This window comes from Balaenoptera physalus (assembly GCF_965194825.1).
Source record: "Balaenoptera physalus genome assembly, chromosome: 2".
NCBI classification, from domain to species: domain Eukaryota; kingdom Metazoa; phylum Chordata; class Mammalia; order Artiodactyla; family Balaenopteridae; genus Balaenoptera; species Balaenoptera physalus.
In genome coordinates, this window is record NC_138883.1 from 1,914,706 (window position 1) to 1,929,590 (window position 14,885).

The window sequence follows — 14,885 nt, forward strand, 5'->3', positions numbered from 1 at the left end:
TCTGGGAAGACCCCACATGCTGTGGAGCAACTAAGCCCGTGCACCACAACTACTGAGCCTGCGAGCCGCAAGTACTGAGCCCACGCACCACATCTACTGAAGCCCGCATGCTCTAGAGCCTGTGCTCCGCAACAAGAGAAGCCACCACAATGAGAAGCCCGCGCACTGCAACGAAGACCCAATGCAGCCAAAAAATAAATGAAAAAATTTTAAAACTCATTTAAAGAACCATCTTATTAAAGATTAATTAATAAAGCATGGAAAGGATGCTCAATACAATAGTAACAGAAAAAACCAGGACACAAAGCTGTATCTGCTTCATGAGCCCCGTTTACAAACACACACGCACACACAGGAAACCACTGCAAATGCACAAACACAGTCATCTACAGGTGTCAGCGGAACAGGAGACCATGATCACAGCCTTTGCTTTAAGTCCTGTAAACACTTCCGAAACCTCTGCCATAAACGTATACTTCCTTTGTGATTAAAAACAAGCTAACAGGGGACTTCCCTGGTGGTGCAGTGATTAAGAATCTCCCTGCCATCGCAGGAGACACGGGTTTGAGCCCTGGTCCGGGAAGATCCCACATGCCATGGAGCAACTAAGCCCGTGCGCCACATCTACTGAGCCTGCGCTCTAGAGCCTGCGAGCCACAACTACTGAGCCCGCGCACCTTGAGCCCGTGCTCTGCAACAAGAGAAGCCACCTCAATAAAGAGTAGCCCCCGCTCACCGCAACTAGAGAAAGCCCAAGTGCAGCAACAAAGACCCAACGCAGACAAAAATAAATAAATAATTCTATTTTTTAAAAAAAATCAAAAAAAAAATCTTCTCTAAGGCTGTAGTATTGATACATACAACTTCTCTAATTAAAAATCAACTAAAAATTATGCAAGTCACTTTCTCTGATCAAAATGCAATAAAAACAAAAATATTAACAAAAAAACAAGATACCTAAAAATATTTCTTTCTACCTGGAAACTCAAATATTCTTCTAAAAACTCTGAATCAAGGAGGAAACCGACACTAAAATAAGTTACAGACAGGGATAACAATGAGATCCCTACATGTCACAAATCAATGAGATGTGCCCCAAACTGTGCTCACAAGAAAATTCACAGCTTTAAATACTTTTAATTAGAAAGCTTGAAAGTATTAATAAATTAAATTCTCATCTCAGTAAGACTAAAAACGTAAACCAAGAGACACAGAAAAACTAAATTAATGGAAAAAATTAAAAATCAATTCTTTGAAATCCTCCACCTTCCCCCTCCCCTCAAAACACCTGCACAGTAAAACTGACAAACCAAACCAAGAGTAAGTTCTCTGAAAATAAAAATAAAACAGACAGATTATCTTGCAAACTGTGCAGTAAAGGATTAAGTCAGCAGGCCCAGGTGTCCACACCTTGGACATGCCAAAGAAAGGTTTGGCTCCTGGCAGTTCACCTCCAGGCCCTTGGAATATCCCGCCTTGTAAGAGTGACTTTGTTTACCTGAGGCCTTGGACACAACAAGCAGTTCATGGTAGCAATGTGACCTTTGTATGGTGGGGCCATACAGTATCAGTAACCTCTGGAGGGGCTAAAAACTAAGGAAGTTAAGGTCAGCCATGTGGGCACCCCACACTTATGTAACCAACCCTCAATAAAACCTTGGACGCCAAGGCTCGGGACAGCCTCCCTGGCTGGCGGTACTTCACGCGGGTTGTCACGCATCGTGCTGCCCAGACGACTCCACCGGGAGAGGACGGCTGCAAGCTGGCCCCTGGTCTCTCCTGGCTCCTCCCCACCCGCCTCTTACCTTTGCTGACCTTAATCTGTGTCCTTCAGCTGTAGTCAACTGTAACCATGAATGTTAACACATAAATTCTACCAAAGTTGGAAACGAGGATGTACTTCTTGGAATACTCTCTGCTACCCTGGGTATTGCTGGTACTTGATAAACATTTGATAAGTCATCTTTACTTGTATTCAAAGAATTTATAACTTACCTCTCTAATTCTCTTGATTTGAATGTAATTTAACCGTCCCCAGTCAAGTTCATCCTTTAAATACATAAAAGGATAATATTCAATATTAATGTAACAAGTTACAGCTAATTTGGCTACTGTAATACATATATCTCAGCTAAAAGTATACACCAAAAAGAATATATACCAGCAAGAAAAATAATATGGCTGGCTCTGTAAAAGGTGGCTTTCACGAGTAACTCATGTAGTTATTTTAAGGATACATCTAGGCATGGCAAATTTAAACACACAGACCTATCAACAATCTTTTGAACCTAGTCAGTTTAGAAGGAGAACAACATGCAACCGCGCCCACCCAAAAAAATGAAGGCTAACAGGTTGGTTTTTTCAAGCCCATTATCTAAAACTTTGCTGAAAACAGCAGAAGGAAAAGCTTCGGGTTTCTCAGTTTTGAGCCAACACGCCGAGGCACGTCCCACAGGTATTTAGTGCTGGCAGCTAAGAGGCTCCTGACACAGGAAGGGTCACTACTACCCAGGGGTGGGCGAAAGGCAGCGCGGCTGCCTCTGGGAAGTGACTACAGCTGAAGGTGGGCCCAGGAGCTGCCCTGGCCTGCGGGCTCTGAGGACCGTCCACAGTGACCTCCGCTCAGGCTGAACGCTGCCAGTTCACACACAGCGCTGAGGCTGAGCTAGAGAAGGCTCGGGAAGCTTCCATGACACGGGCAGCCATCCACAAAGAAACAGCTCACTGACCTTCGGATGCCGCAGCTCTCCTCTTTGTCTGCAAGTCTGCCAAGCCTAAAAACAAATGAACCAGAGTTTCAAAATACTTTATTCGCTAACCGAATTTTTTTAAGTCCAATTTCAACACATTTTGACCACAGAAAATTTACAAATTTAATTTTTCCAATCTACTTCATAGAATTGGACTCCCACCCTCATCTTCTCCCAAAACAATTTTTTTTTTTTTGTCTGTGCCGCGAGGCTCGCAGGATCTCAGCTCCCCGACCAGGGATGGCACCTGCGCCCCCTGCAGTGGAAGCGTGCAGTCCTAACCACTGGACCGCCAGGGAAGTCCCCATCTCCCAACACACTTTGCTTACTACTGGACATCGGCACCCCTCACGGCGCTTCCGGTGGAGACGGCGTGCGCTGACAAGCGGTGGCAGCCGCCTTCACAGCTCGCGCTGGGAAAACCTACCCTGAACGCTTCGACAAGCGCAGCACAGTCACTCTTACTGTTGCCACAGAAATCCACTTTGTTCCTGTAAACAGACGACAAAGAGTGTCACTGGACACCATTAAAACACTATGACTTTTAAAAATATGAATGTTAAATACCTATATCCATCAAGATGCTGCCTAAAAGGCATCACAAAAAAATTCTTCAAAGAAAGAGATGCCGCTAACAAGAGAAAAAACAAAAAGAAGGTAAGGCTGTTGCAGGAGCCTTACATTACCCTCCATTACCGCTTCTCGGCTCCCACACTCACCTATAATAAGACACTCATCTAGACATCCAAACACATGTCCGAGGACTATGAGTTTACCGAGCTGCTGATTAACAGGAAGTTGGGCTAAAACTCTTCCTAAGAAGGTCAATTCACCATCATGGGGGTTTTCATCTTCTCTCTGCCTGCTCACCGCAAGTGCTCCAACCTTTATAAAATAAATTAGTGAGATTAGCAAGCACTGATTTATTCACACTCTTTTCTTCCTTAAGGCAGGGAGTTTAAAACAGGAAACGACCAAATTTTGGTGAATAAGGTTCTAAAAGATACCTAAGTCAACTTATGAAAGATTGATACTAAAGTTTTTTAATTCGTTTTTTGATACTCAGAACACATTTTACCATTTTTTAATGCTGGGAGGTGACGCTCAAGCTACCCCCACAAAAGTCTACTTAAGTCCCAGATTTAACGACCATGGCACGCACAGCACTAAACCAAACCTCCAACCACCACGTCACGTGGTCACTCACAGCCAAAACGTACAGACTGTGCACAGAAAACGACGTCCTCAACTTGACTAAGTGTATTTTACGGACGCCCAAGCAGGTACCCAAGGTATCAGAGGCAGCCCCAGCTCTGAGGGCCCGAGGCAGAATGTCCACAGCCCCAACAGGTGGCGGCGCCCAGGCCGGGGCACTGGGCACTCACTGCAAGCAGCGAGAGAGGAGCGCGGGTCGGAGGAGAGTCAGAGAACGCGCAGGAGCAGAGCAGGGCTCCCAGCAACAGGAAGAGAAGAGGCCAGCATGAGGGTGAAGAGCAGAACCAGAGGGCAAGTGGGGAGGAGGCTGGCGGAGCCAGGGCAGGAGAGCAGAGGTCCACGGCTGCATCTCCTATCCAGCGCTTCTCAGCCCCGCCAACAAACCGCAATCCCCCGTCGGGGGGCGGGGGTGGGGGGGTGAGAGAGTAGGAGCTTCAGCTTCAGACAACTAACAAAGCTGGTCTGAACAACATATATAAAATCTGGAATCAAAAATTAGTCATGACATGCTTTTCCAAGCAAATGCTGATTATTTACAACTGTCAAAATACCTTAAAGATATACACAGTATGAAGCTTTTAAAATTCACCCAAAAAATCTTAGCTTTTCCTAACACGAACAAGTATCAGATGGTCCCACCTCCTTTAGCAGAAGGATGGTGCGTTCAATGTCACTCAGGCTAGGTGGAGAAAGGGCTGTTGCCAGCAGAGCCCTCGGTTCACCCATATCAAGTAATTTCACTTTCAATATTGTGCTTCCTAATGGACAACGCTGAAAAGAACAAAACTTAAATTTAGAAACAGTAAAAATAAGTAAATCAATTAACCTATTCACATGACTAGTACTTTAGAGAGAGAAGGAGAGAAAAAGAAGAAAGGAAAACAGAAAGGGGTGGGAGAAGAAGAGAGAGAAATGGGAGATGAAGAGATGGGGGAAGAGAAGGAGAGGGAGAGAGATAAAGAAGGCAAGATGGAAAAGGGAAAGGGTGAGAAAGAAAGGAGAGGAAGCGGGAGAGAGGGAGAGAAAGGAGAGAGAGGCAGGAGAGGAAAGACAGAAGCCAGTTCCACAGCACGAACTATAAAAGCACACAGCAGCAGCGTCTGTGGACAGTCCTCCTATGGGGCCAGAAACGTGACATGGGTGTCAAGTCCCTCACTGGTGCTTAGTGAACAGAAGTCAGTTCTGTGATTAAAGACAAGTCTGATCAGAAGTAATTTTTCTGGGATCAAAATCACATGACACTCAAAATTATATTACTTAAACTATTCAGCAAAACTGTCTACAAAAAACAAACTATGTCATAAAGATGACCAAAGTTTATTACCAACATCTCAGGAATGACATGGTCGGGGATGGAGCTGTCCCAGAAATCCTTGTATATGAGTCTGTAACAGTATCCTTTAGACACTCGTCCAGCACGGCCTGCAAAGGAGAAACATTCAAACCATGGCATTAATTACTTTAACACTAGCATAAAGATATATTTAAGAATAACCATTAAATATTAAGAAAAACTTCTGTTATCTTCTACCAAACCAGGTCAGTTTGGTAAAAACTTCAGTATAAGTCAGTGTTAGAAGTGATCTTCTATATACAGATTAAGTGCTGACTCCTACTCAGTGATGTATAGTGGAAAATCCAATGCATATTTCTAAAGAGAACCACCTTGGCCCCAAAATACAATGGCAATCAAAACATTTAAAATACCACACATCTCCTGCAAATGCATAGTTCATACTGGTAAAAATACAGAGATCACCAAACGAAAGTAATCAAGTTGGCAAGAGAAGCCCCAGTGAAACGGCTGGTTGTTACCCATCCCAACACCTCTGCAAAGGCGTCCTTCAAGACAATGGCTTCATATGAAATGAGTGATCACATGCAAACAGCTCAAAACCAGGCCTGGACCACGGAGACCATCCTATAAACGACTGTTCTCTTGTGATGGTATTGCTTGTGCAATGGAAACTCCTTTATCCCCAAACATAATAAAATCTGAGAGAGAGGAGACAGGTGGGGAGGGGGGATCCTTCACAAATACTCAGCTTTTAAAAAATGGGGCAGCCCAGGGAGGAGCTTTCCTTCCCCACCTGTGGAGCCTGGACCCCTGCCCCCTTCGGCCCCCACCCACCTGTCCTGACACAGGAGACTGAGTGCAGAGTCCAGACTGCTGCCTCCGCCACCATCTACCCGCCGTATCTTCAAATGACAGGACTGTCTGAATGGAAAATCCCAAGGTAATGACAAAACCAAAATCAACTCCTAGAACTAATCGGTGAAATCAGCAAGTCACAGGGCACAATACCAACACACAAAAATCAATCACATTTCTATACACTAGAAATGAACATGTGAAAACCGGAATTAAAAATGCCATCACAATCATTATAATCCCTCCAAATTAAACTGAATACTTAGGTGTAAATCTAGCAAAACATATACAGGGATCTGTATGCTGAAAATAACACAATGCTGATTAAACAAATCAAAGACGACCTAAATAAAGGGAGACACTCTTATGTTCAGGGATACGCAGCTTCATCATAGCAAATATATCAATTCTCCACAAACTGATGTACAGGTTAACACAATTCCTAGCAAAATCACAGGAGGCTTTTTTTGTGTGTGAATATAGACAAGATTATTCTAAAGTCTATATGGAAAGGCAAAGTAGAATAGCTAAAACAATTCTGAAAATGAAGAATAAAGTGGGAGGAATCCATCTGTTTCGTGATAAGTCTTACTATACAGTGATCAAGACAGTGTGGTATTGGTGGACAGAAAAACACACAAATAATAGAACATAATGAAGAATCAGAAATAGACCCAGACAAGTACACCCAAGCGATGTTTCACAAAGGTACAGAAGGCTTCAATGGGAGGAGAACAGTGGTGCAGGAACAACTGGGCATCCGTAAGCAAACCTCACACCATCTACAAAAGTTAATTCAAATGGATCACAGATACAAATGCAAAACATATCTATGAAATATCTAGAAGAAAACACAGGAGAAAAACCTTTGCAACCTAGGGCTAGGTGAAGAGTTTTACACATGACACCAGAGGCATGATACATAAAATGAGAAACTGATAAATTAGACCACACCAAAATTTAAAACTTTTTCTCTATGAAATACCCTGTTAAGAGGATTAAAGGACAAAATATACACTGGGGGAAATATTTGGAAACCACCTATCTAATAAAGGACTATATCTAGTATATATAATATAAAGAACTCCCAAAACTCAACAATAAAAATACAAACAATCCAGTTAGAAAATGGGCCAAAGACTTGAACAAACATTTCACTGAAGAGATACAGAAGACAAATAAGCATAAGAAAAGATATTTAACCTCATTAGCATTAAGGAAATGCAAATTAGAATTGCAACGAGATATTATTATGTACCTTTTAGAATGGCTAAAATAAAAAATAGTGGTATACCAAATGCTGGCAAGGACGTGAAAAAAACAGATCTCACACACTGCTGGTAGAACTGTAAAATGGTACAGCCACCATGGAGATAGTTTGGGGCAGTTTCTTATAAAAGCAAACATATACTTACCATACCACCCAGTAATTGCACCCCTGGGCTTTTATCCCAGAGAAATGAAATTTTATGTCCACACAAAAACTTGTACATCAATATTCACAGTGGCTTTATTTGTAATCGCCAAGAACTAAAAACAGCTCAAATGTCCCTCAACAGGTGAATGGTACTGTTGACCTTAAAAATAAAATAATAAGGGCTTCCCTGGTGGCGCAGTGGTTAAGAATCTGCCTGCCAATGCAGGGGACACGGGTTCGAGCCCTGGTCTGGGAAGATCCCACATGCCACGGAGCAGCTGGGCCCGTGAGCCACAATTACTGAGCCTGCGCGTCTGGAGCCTGTGCTCCGCAATGAGAGAGGCCGCGATAGTGAGAGGCCCGCGCACTGCGATGAAGAGTGGCCCCTACTTGCCACAACTGGAGAAAGCCCTCGCACAGAAATGAAGACCCAACACAGCCATAAATGAATAAATAAATAAAATTTAAAAAAAAAATAATAATAATAATTGGGACTTCCCTGGTGGTCCAGTGGTTAAGACTCCACGCTCCCAATGCAGGGGGACTGGGTTCGATCCCTGGTCAGGGAACTAGATCCTGCATGCCACAACTAAAAGATCCCAAGTGCCCCAACTAAAAGATCCCGAGTACCGCAACTAAGACCTGGCGCAGCCAAATAAATAAATAAATAAATAAATATTCTAAATAAATAAATAAAAACAGTAATTTTACCAGCAAAAATGGGTTTATTCAGAAATAGCAGAGAATTGCAATTTGGGACAAGCAAGCTATGGCAAAAACCATAGGCAAGTCCTATATAAAGAAGAGGAACATTATTTTATAGAGAAAAAGGAGGAAGCTGGGAGGGGTTGTTTTGAACACAAGTCCACTGGAGAAAAGCGAGAGTTCAACGTGGGGACAGTTTCTCATTGGCCGAGTTGCTGGGGCAGATGATTTCTTGTAGGAGATGCAAGGCACAGTTTTTCCTGTTGGGGCCTATAACTGATGCTTCTTTCCTGTTGCTGGTTCTTGTTGGCTTCTGAAGTTGACAACTCTTCCTGTAATTGAGCTCCAGTGGTACTTCAGGTGGTACTGCACAAGAGCGCCCCCTTCTGACCTCCCCCCTCCATTTTAGTGAGGTTTCCCTTTACTAATTTTCAAAATACGATGGAATATTATTCAGCAATAAAAAGGAAACTTCTGACACATGCAGCAACTTGGATGGAGCTTAAGGACACTACAGCTAGTGAAGAAAGCCAATCTTAAAAGGTTACATGCCGTATGATTCCACCTAAAAACGTCCTTGAAAGGCCGCAGCTACGGCTATGAAGAAGGGGTTTGAGGTCGGCAGAGAGTGGCAGGGGACAGTGTGACTAAAGATGCAGCACCAGGCAGCTCCTTCAAGGCAGCTGGAACAGCTCTGTGTTCTGACCGTGGCGGTGGCTACACATGGGATCAACTGGAGAGAAGCCTGCACGGTGTGAACCTGGGCAACTGACTAGGGTCCGCGGTCCAGCCCTGTGCTGACATCAGCTGCCTGGGCTGACGCTGCACCGAGGTAGGAGGAGGTGTCACCACTAACAAGCTGAGATGCTGGGGCTAGGGTTCAAGGGACTCTACGTACTATTTTTGCAACTTCCCGTATGGGAAAAATTTTCTAATCATAGAAACTTTGAACATACAAAAAGACAAAGGATACAATTCCTATAATCTCAAGACTGACCCAAAAATAATCACTTTAAACATTTTTGTATATCTATTGGGTTGGCTTTTTTCCATTATACCTTATGGCAAAAACCAAACGAACTTTTTGGCCAACAATATTTCTAGTCACTTCTTCTAAACATAGTTTTATGTTCTGGGTTTTTTTTGGCGGGGGGGAGGGGGAAGGGGCGGGGTTGCGATGATTATAACAATACATAAGGTTTTTCCAAGGTGATGAGAAGCTCTCTATGACCGTATATCAGTGACTCCTTAATCAGTCTCTTTTTTTTTTTTAATTAATTAATTAATTTTTTTTTGGCTGTGTTCGGTCTTCATTGCTGCGCGTGGGCTTTAGTTGTGGCGAGTGGGGACTACTCTTCGTTGTGGTGTGTGGGCTTCTCATTGCAGTGGCTTCTCTTGTTGCGGAGCACGGGCTCTAGGCACGCAGGCTTCAGTAGTTGTGGCTCGCGGGCTCTAGAGCACAGGCTCAGTAGTTGTGGCGCACGAGTTTAGTTGCTCCACAGCCTGTGGGATCTTCCTGGACCAGGGCTCGAACCCGTGTCCCCTTGCACTGGCAGGCGGATTCTTAACCACTGCGCCACCAGGGAAGTCCCTTAATCATTCTCTCTTAATCCCTCTCCAGGCAAGTCATTTCAAGAGAGGTAACACGGCAACATGGTTAAAGCTGCGGGCTGCAGCCGGACATCTGGGTCCTAGTCTCGGTCCCAGCACTTCCCAGGGTAACCCCAGCAGGCCACTCCTTCTGTGTGTCGGCTGCATCACTGAGAAGTCGGGGTGTTAACAGCACGCTACCTCACTGGGGGAATGAGGGGTAAATGCGTAAGTACACGGAAAACACTTAGACTCGTGCCTGGCCTGTGGCGAGCATTCAGTAAATGTGGCCTCTATTCTGTTTTTTGATGTGGTAGCTTTGTGACCCAACCCAACAGGTATTCTTGGAGCAGTCCTTCAGCTGTCCTCCCCGAAGCCTCTCTCATAAAGCACAAGCTGCGTCTCAGTCCATGGCGAGAAGGCTGTGCCCTGGAGCCACTCCCCGCAGGCAACTGCACGGCCACTGTGGACAAAGCTCCCCCACCCCCCGACACCCTGGCCCCGACAAACGACTCCACACCCTCGTCTCCCCAGCAATACACCATGTGCACTCGCAGGAAAGGCTGAGCCCTCCGTGGAGCCAGCTGAGCTCAGGAAAAGATCATCCCAGAAGGATCAAAACCTGGAGAGAAGTCAGAGGAAGGACGAGCAGCAGTTACCGAGCGCCCCGCTCGGCTCCCGTGACTAGTTCCTGCGGAAGATGGCGGGACGCTGGTCCAGCAGGTGCAACAGCTCTTACCTGCTGCAGTGCACACGAGGAGGGTGGTGGATATGAACAGAGTCTGACAGTATGAGATGCTGCTGCTTAGAACTTAAAACCGGTTCCAATAAAGGAAATCTCTGAATAAGACTAAACGTACAAAAAGCAAAAAATTCAAGAAGACACCCGAATGTGCCACCAACTCCTATTATTGTGCTGGAACGCAAATGCCTTACCTTTTCTCTGATCACAACTGGTTTTAGAGGCCCAACTCAATCGCAGGCTCTGGTAATTCGTATCTTCATCACAAACCAGAGTTCTAGTCAAACAAAAATCTATAACTGTCATTTAAAAAAAGGAATGTAAATACCAGGCTAGCAAGAAATAATTGCGTAACAATCACAGTGCATAGCGATAAGACAATTTATGAAACACACAGCCTTTAGAATTAGTGTACACACAGAAGCCTCTGGAAATGCATCGGCCATTCCCGACTGCCTAGGACGGGGAGGCTGGGGTCACATTCTTTCTTCTAAGTCCTGGGAGTCTGGGCAGAAAGAACATATGCCCTGTAAGAGCCCACACGTCATAACACGAGCCTACACGGGCTGCAGCGACAGGCCAGCCGCACGGGGCTGCGCAGAAGCACGGCTGAAGTGGGGGACTGCCAGGCCCCAATCCCGTGTGTGTGCTGGCGGGGCGGGGGGACAGCTGCTCAGCATCTCTGTGCTTCAGTGTCCTCCCCTGCAAAACCCAGGGACAGGAGCCCGGGCAGCTCTTCCCAGGACAGGCCCCGCCTCCCCGTCCCTCGGAGGAGAGCAGGAGAGCCGGCGGGCTGGTGCTGGCGCCTGTCCCCGCCCGCCACGTGCTCGGCCTACCCCTCAGGGCCACTTCCCTCCTCAAGAACCTCCTGCTCATTAACTACCCCACCACGACCACCCCTCCTTGCTGGCTCCCCAGGGCTCTTGAACACTCCTCCCGCCATAATGTTTGGGGATCTCAATTCCCATAAAAACGGTGCTGGCAGCACCCCGGCCCTCGGTTTCGTGACCCCATCTTCCACCTGTCTCAGCATCTCCTTCCCACCGCCCTGCCTGAGCCCCCTCCTCAATCTCAACTTCACGCATCCTTCCCTAGCAGCAGACCTCTTCCCTCTCCCCGTCCTGTAACCCTACCGCAGCAGTCCTTAATCCCTACAAACGGACCTGCAATCTGTGCGTGTCAGGACCTGCTAAACTGTCCCTGCCCCTCCGCCTCCTGACCTTCCTTCCCTCCTGACCGAGCCACGGGCTCCCAGCCCCCACCGTGACCGCTCCACACATCCGCCTCGACCCCTGGCCTCCTGTCACCCTGCTCTGCTCAGCTGACTCGACCCCAGGCCTGCTGGTCACAGCTCTCCACCTACACTGCGCAGCCCAAGTGGCAGGAGAGGGAAAAAGAGAAACAAAACGGGCTGCAGGCTGACGGCGCCCTTTCAGCTCCCGGTGGCCAGCGGCCCTCGGGACTCAGGCTGCCCCGTCCATCCAGCCTCCTCACACCTCCAGCACTCTGTCCTGCTCGCTTTCAGCTGAGGCCCGGCCTCTGGCTCACGGGGAAAGCAGAGGCCATCAGAGGACCCTGCGCCCCCTCGGCAGCACCCCTCCGCCCACATCGGCCTTCTCCCCAGGATGGGGCCCGAGCCCCGCCCCCACGGCCGGCTGCCCCGCGTCCTCTGCGCCTCTGGGCCCCGCCACCGCCCCGGCCGCTGCCCCGGCTCTCCGCCCGCCCGCCACAGAAACCGCCTCCGCAGCGCCGGCTGGCTTCGCGGCCCCCCGGGGCCTCGGCGCCGACCCCCCACGACCCCCCGGGGCCTCGGCGCCGACCCTCCGCGGCCCCTCCAGGCCGGCCGCGCCTCCACAGGCTCCCCGCCTTGAACCGCCCTCGTGCTCCCCGGGCGGCGCGGAGCCCTGGCCCTAACCTCCTCAAGGCCGCCACCGGGACACCCGCCGGCGTCTCAACAGCCCGGGCCTGTCTCCGCCGGCTCCCGGGGGTGGGCGCACGGCGGGGAGTCACCACGAGCCCTGAAACCTCCGCACCCGGCCCCTCAGCAAGTCAAGCCCCGCGGGCTGCGCCCAGGAACGGCCGCTTCCGCCTCTGCCCCCGCGCTCCCCTCCTAAGGCGCCCGACTCCCACCCGCCCTCTCCTCGGCCTCGTCTCCGTCTCCCCCCGTCCCCCCCACAGACTGTCGAGCGGACCTGACGCGCCGTCGCTCCTCCCTCACAAGCGCCTCCTGTCCCTTCTACAGAAACGCCCCTCCCGCAGATGCCCCCCACCGGCCGCTGCCCCGCTCCTCCACCCCTTCCTCTGGACATGCCGCAGTCTACCTGACGGCACGTGGTTACCTGTCTAACTGATGGCCCGCCTGTCAACACCCGCCCCCCATGTGTCAGGAGAACGGAGCCTCGCCTGGTGGCGCACTGTCCCCCCAGCACCTGGACGGCCGCCGGCACAGACGGAGCGCTGCCGGGGCGCCGGCTCATCTGTCCCAGCCACGCTGGCCACCTTGCTGCTCCTCGCACCTGCTCCCCACGCTGTCCCGCCTCTTTCCACGCTCACTCCTCACCCAAGTCACGCCGTCCTCAGCTATCACGTCCTCACAGAGGTGTTCCCACAGCGCCCCATCTAAAAGGTCATTTACCCAATTCACTGTAACCCCTTTCTCTGATTTATTTTCCTACATAACATTTACCTCGACCTGAAATTGCACCTATTTTTTCCCCTGCCAATTGCCTGTCTCTCCCACCGAAGACAACACGCCTCACTCGCCCCGTCTGCCTGCCCACCACCGAGAACAGCACCCGGCAAGCGTCAGGCTCCCGAACGTGAATTAACGCAACCTCACAAAGTCATCAAGGACACACACGTGGGAGACCAGACTACGAGTGGCCTCACCCCGAGCTGACGCGGTGTCTTTCTCAATGACCTGCAGCCACCGGGCGGACTCGGGCTCCTCCCTCCGGTCACTATGTCCAGCGGGGGCAGCCCCAAAGCTCTCCCACTGCCCGCAGCGCCCGGGAACGCCCCGATCGCTTCCTGTGTGTGTTAGTAGCCGCACCGCAGAGGCTGCCCGGCTGAACGGACCCGTGAGCTCAGAGGAGGGCGGGGAGAGAGAAGTACAGGAGGAACTTCGGAACCCACTTTCCTACATTCTCTCCTCCAGAACAGGGGAAGAGACGGGGAAGAACAACTCCTGAGGGACACACAGGCTACAAATTCTATGGTTTACGCTGTGAGGAAAACGGCAGGATCTCACCGTATTTGACGTCTGGAACTGTGACAGAACTCTCCGCAATGTTGGTGGACAGAATGATCTATCAAACATCAAAAAAAGAATCTGACATGCTCACTATATACAGGAAATCATTAGGTATTGGGCTCAAATTCTGAAATGAGCCATTTTTTCTATTTTATACAGAAGTGACAGTCAAGGGTCCTGGGGGCGGGGGACGAGGAGGAGGAGTCAGTGCAGTGCGGGCTCAGCAGCCAAACCTGCTCTGAATCCCAGCTCTGCTCCACCCCAGCGTAGGACCCTAGACTACTTAACCTCAGTTTTCTCATCTATAAAATGGAGATAACAACAGTATCCCCCCTATTACTTGAGTTAATAAATGTGAAATGCTTAGAACTGCTCCAGGCGTGAACCAAGTGCTCAATAAGTATTAGCTATTACCTGTAGTACCAGCATCCAATCATTGGACACCTACTTCGTGTCAGGCACTGTAGCACTACCACAATTTAAGTATGGACATATATTATTAAAATTAACCTTCCTAACAGCTCTGCAAGGTAAATATTATCGACTCTACTTTCCAACAGTAAAATTAAGTCTGAGAAGCGATGTGCTCAGAGGCACACACCTACAGGGGACAGAGACCCACGGCATCTGTCCAACTCCCCACGCATGCTCTTAACCCCTACACCTCAATGTTAAGATACAGCCTTTTCCTGGTGGAATCATTCCAGGGGTCCAGTGGAAGCCCCTGATGTACAGAAAACCAGGCCCATGCAACACAGAAGGTTCATAAAAGCAGCAGGCAAGAAACAGGGCAAAGACAGCTCTCCCTGACCTCAGATATGATAGCTTCAGGGGGTCCTGGAATTACCCAGGGGCACAGAGCACAACCAGGCTAAAGTTCCCAGGAAGGTCTGCAGTACATAAGAGCCCTGAGCTGACATGCAAGGTCTAGGCTTCCTCTAGAGATGCAGAACCTTCTCACTGGAATGAAGGGGGCTGGGCTGCATGTCTGGGGTCCCTGATGATCTCAGGCAGCACTAGAAGGGTTGTGATAAGACAATCCCATCATTCACACACACACA

General features: G+C 48.8%; 2 protein-coding genes across 4 annotated transcripts in view; one reads left to right on the forward strand and one right to left on the reverse strand.

Annotated features, from left to right (window-relative positions):
* LOC309655671 (uncharacterized protein) overlaps positions 1–14,885 on the forward strand; it is a gene marked incomplete at its 3' end in the record, with an annotated part of 193,088 nt that overhangs the window by 92,391 nt on the left and 85,812 nt on the right. The gene's annotated exons all lie outside the window — the stretch shown is intronic.
* TDRD9 (tudor domain containing 9) overlaps positions 1–14,885 on the reverse strand; it is a gene marked incomplete at its 5' end in the record, with an annotated part of 109,856 nt that overhangs the window by 33,127 nt on the left and 61,844 nt on the right. The window contains 9 exons of the mRNA XM_082450977.1: positions 1,996–2,049; positions 2,730–2,774; positions 3,178–3,241; positions 3,318–3,381; positions 3,470–3,635; positions 4,605–4,736; positions 5,290–5,387; positions 10,766–10,870; positions 13,822–13,879. Coding sequence (XP_082307103.1) covers positions 1,996–2,049; positions 2,730–2,774; positions 3,178–3,241; positions 3,318–3,381; positions 3,470–3,635; positions 4,605–4,736; positions 5,290–5,387; positions 10,766–10,870; positions 13,822–13,879 — 786 coding nt within the window. The remainder of the gene's footprint in view (positions 1–1,995; positions 2,050–2,729; positions 2,775–3,177; positions 3,242–3,317; positions 3,382–3,469; positions 3,636–4,604; positions 4,737–5,289; positions 5,388–10,765; positions 10,871–13,821; positions 13,880–14,885) is intronic.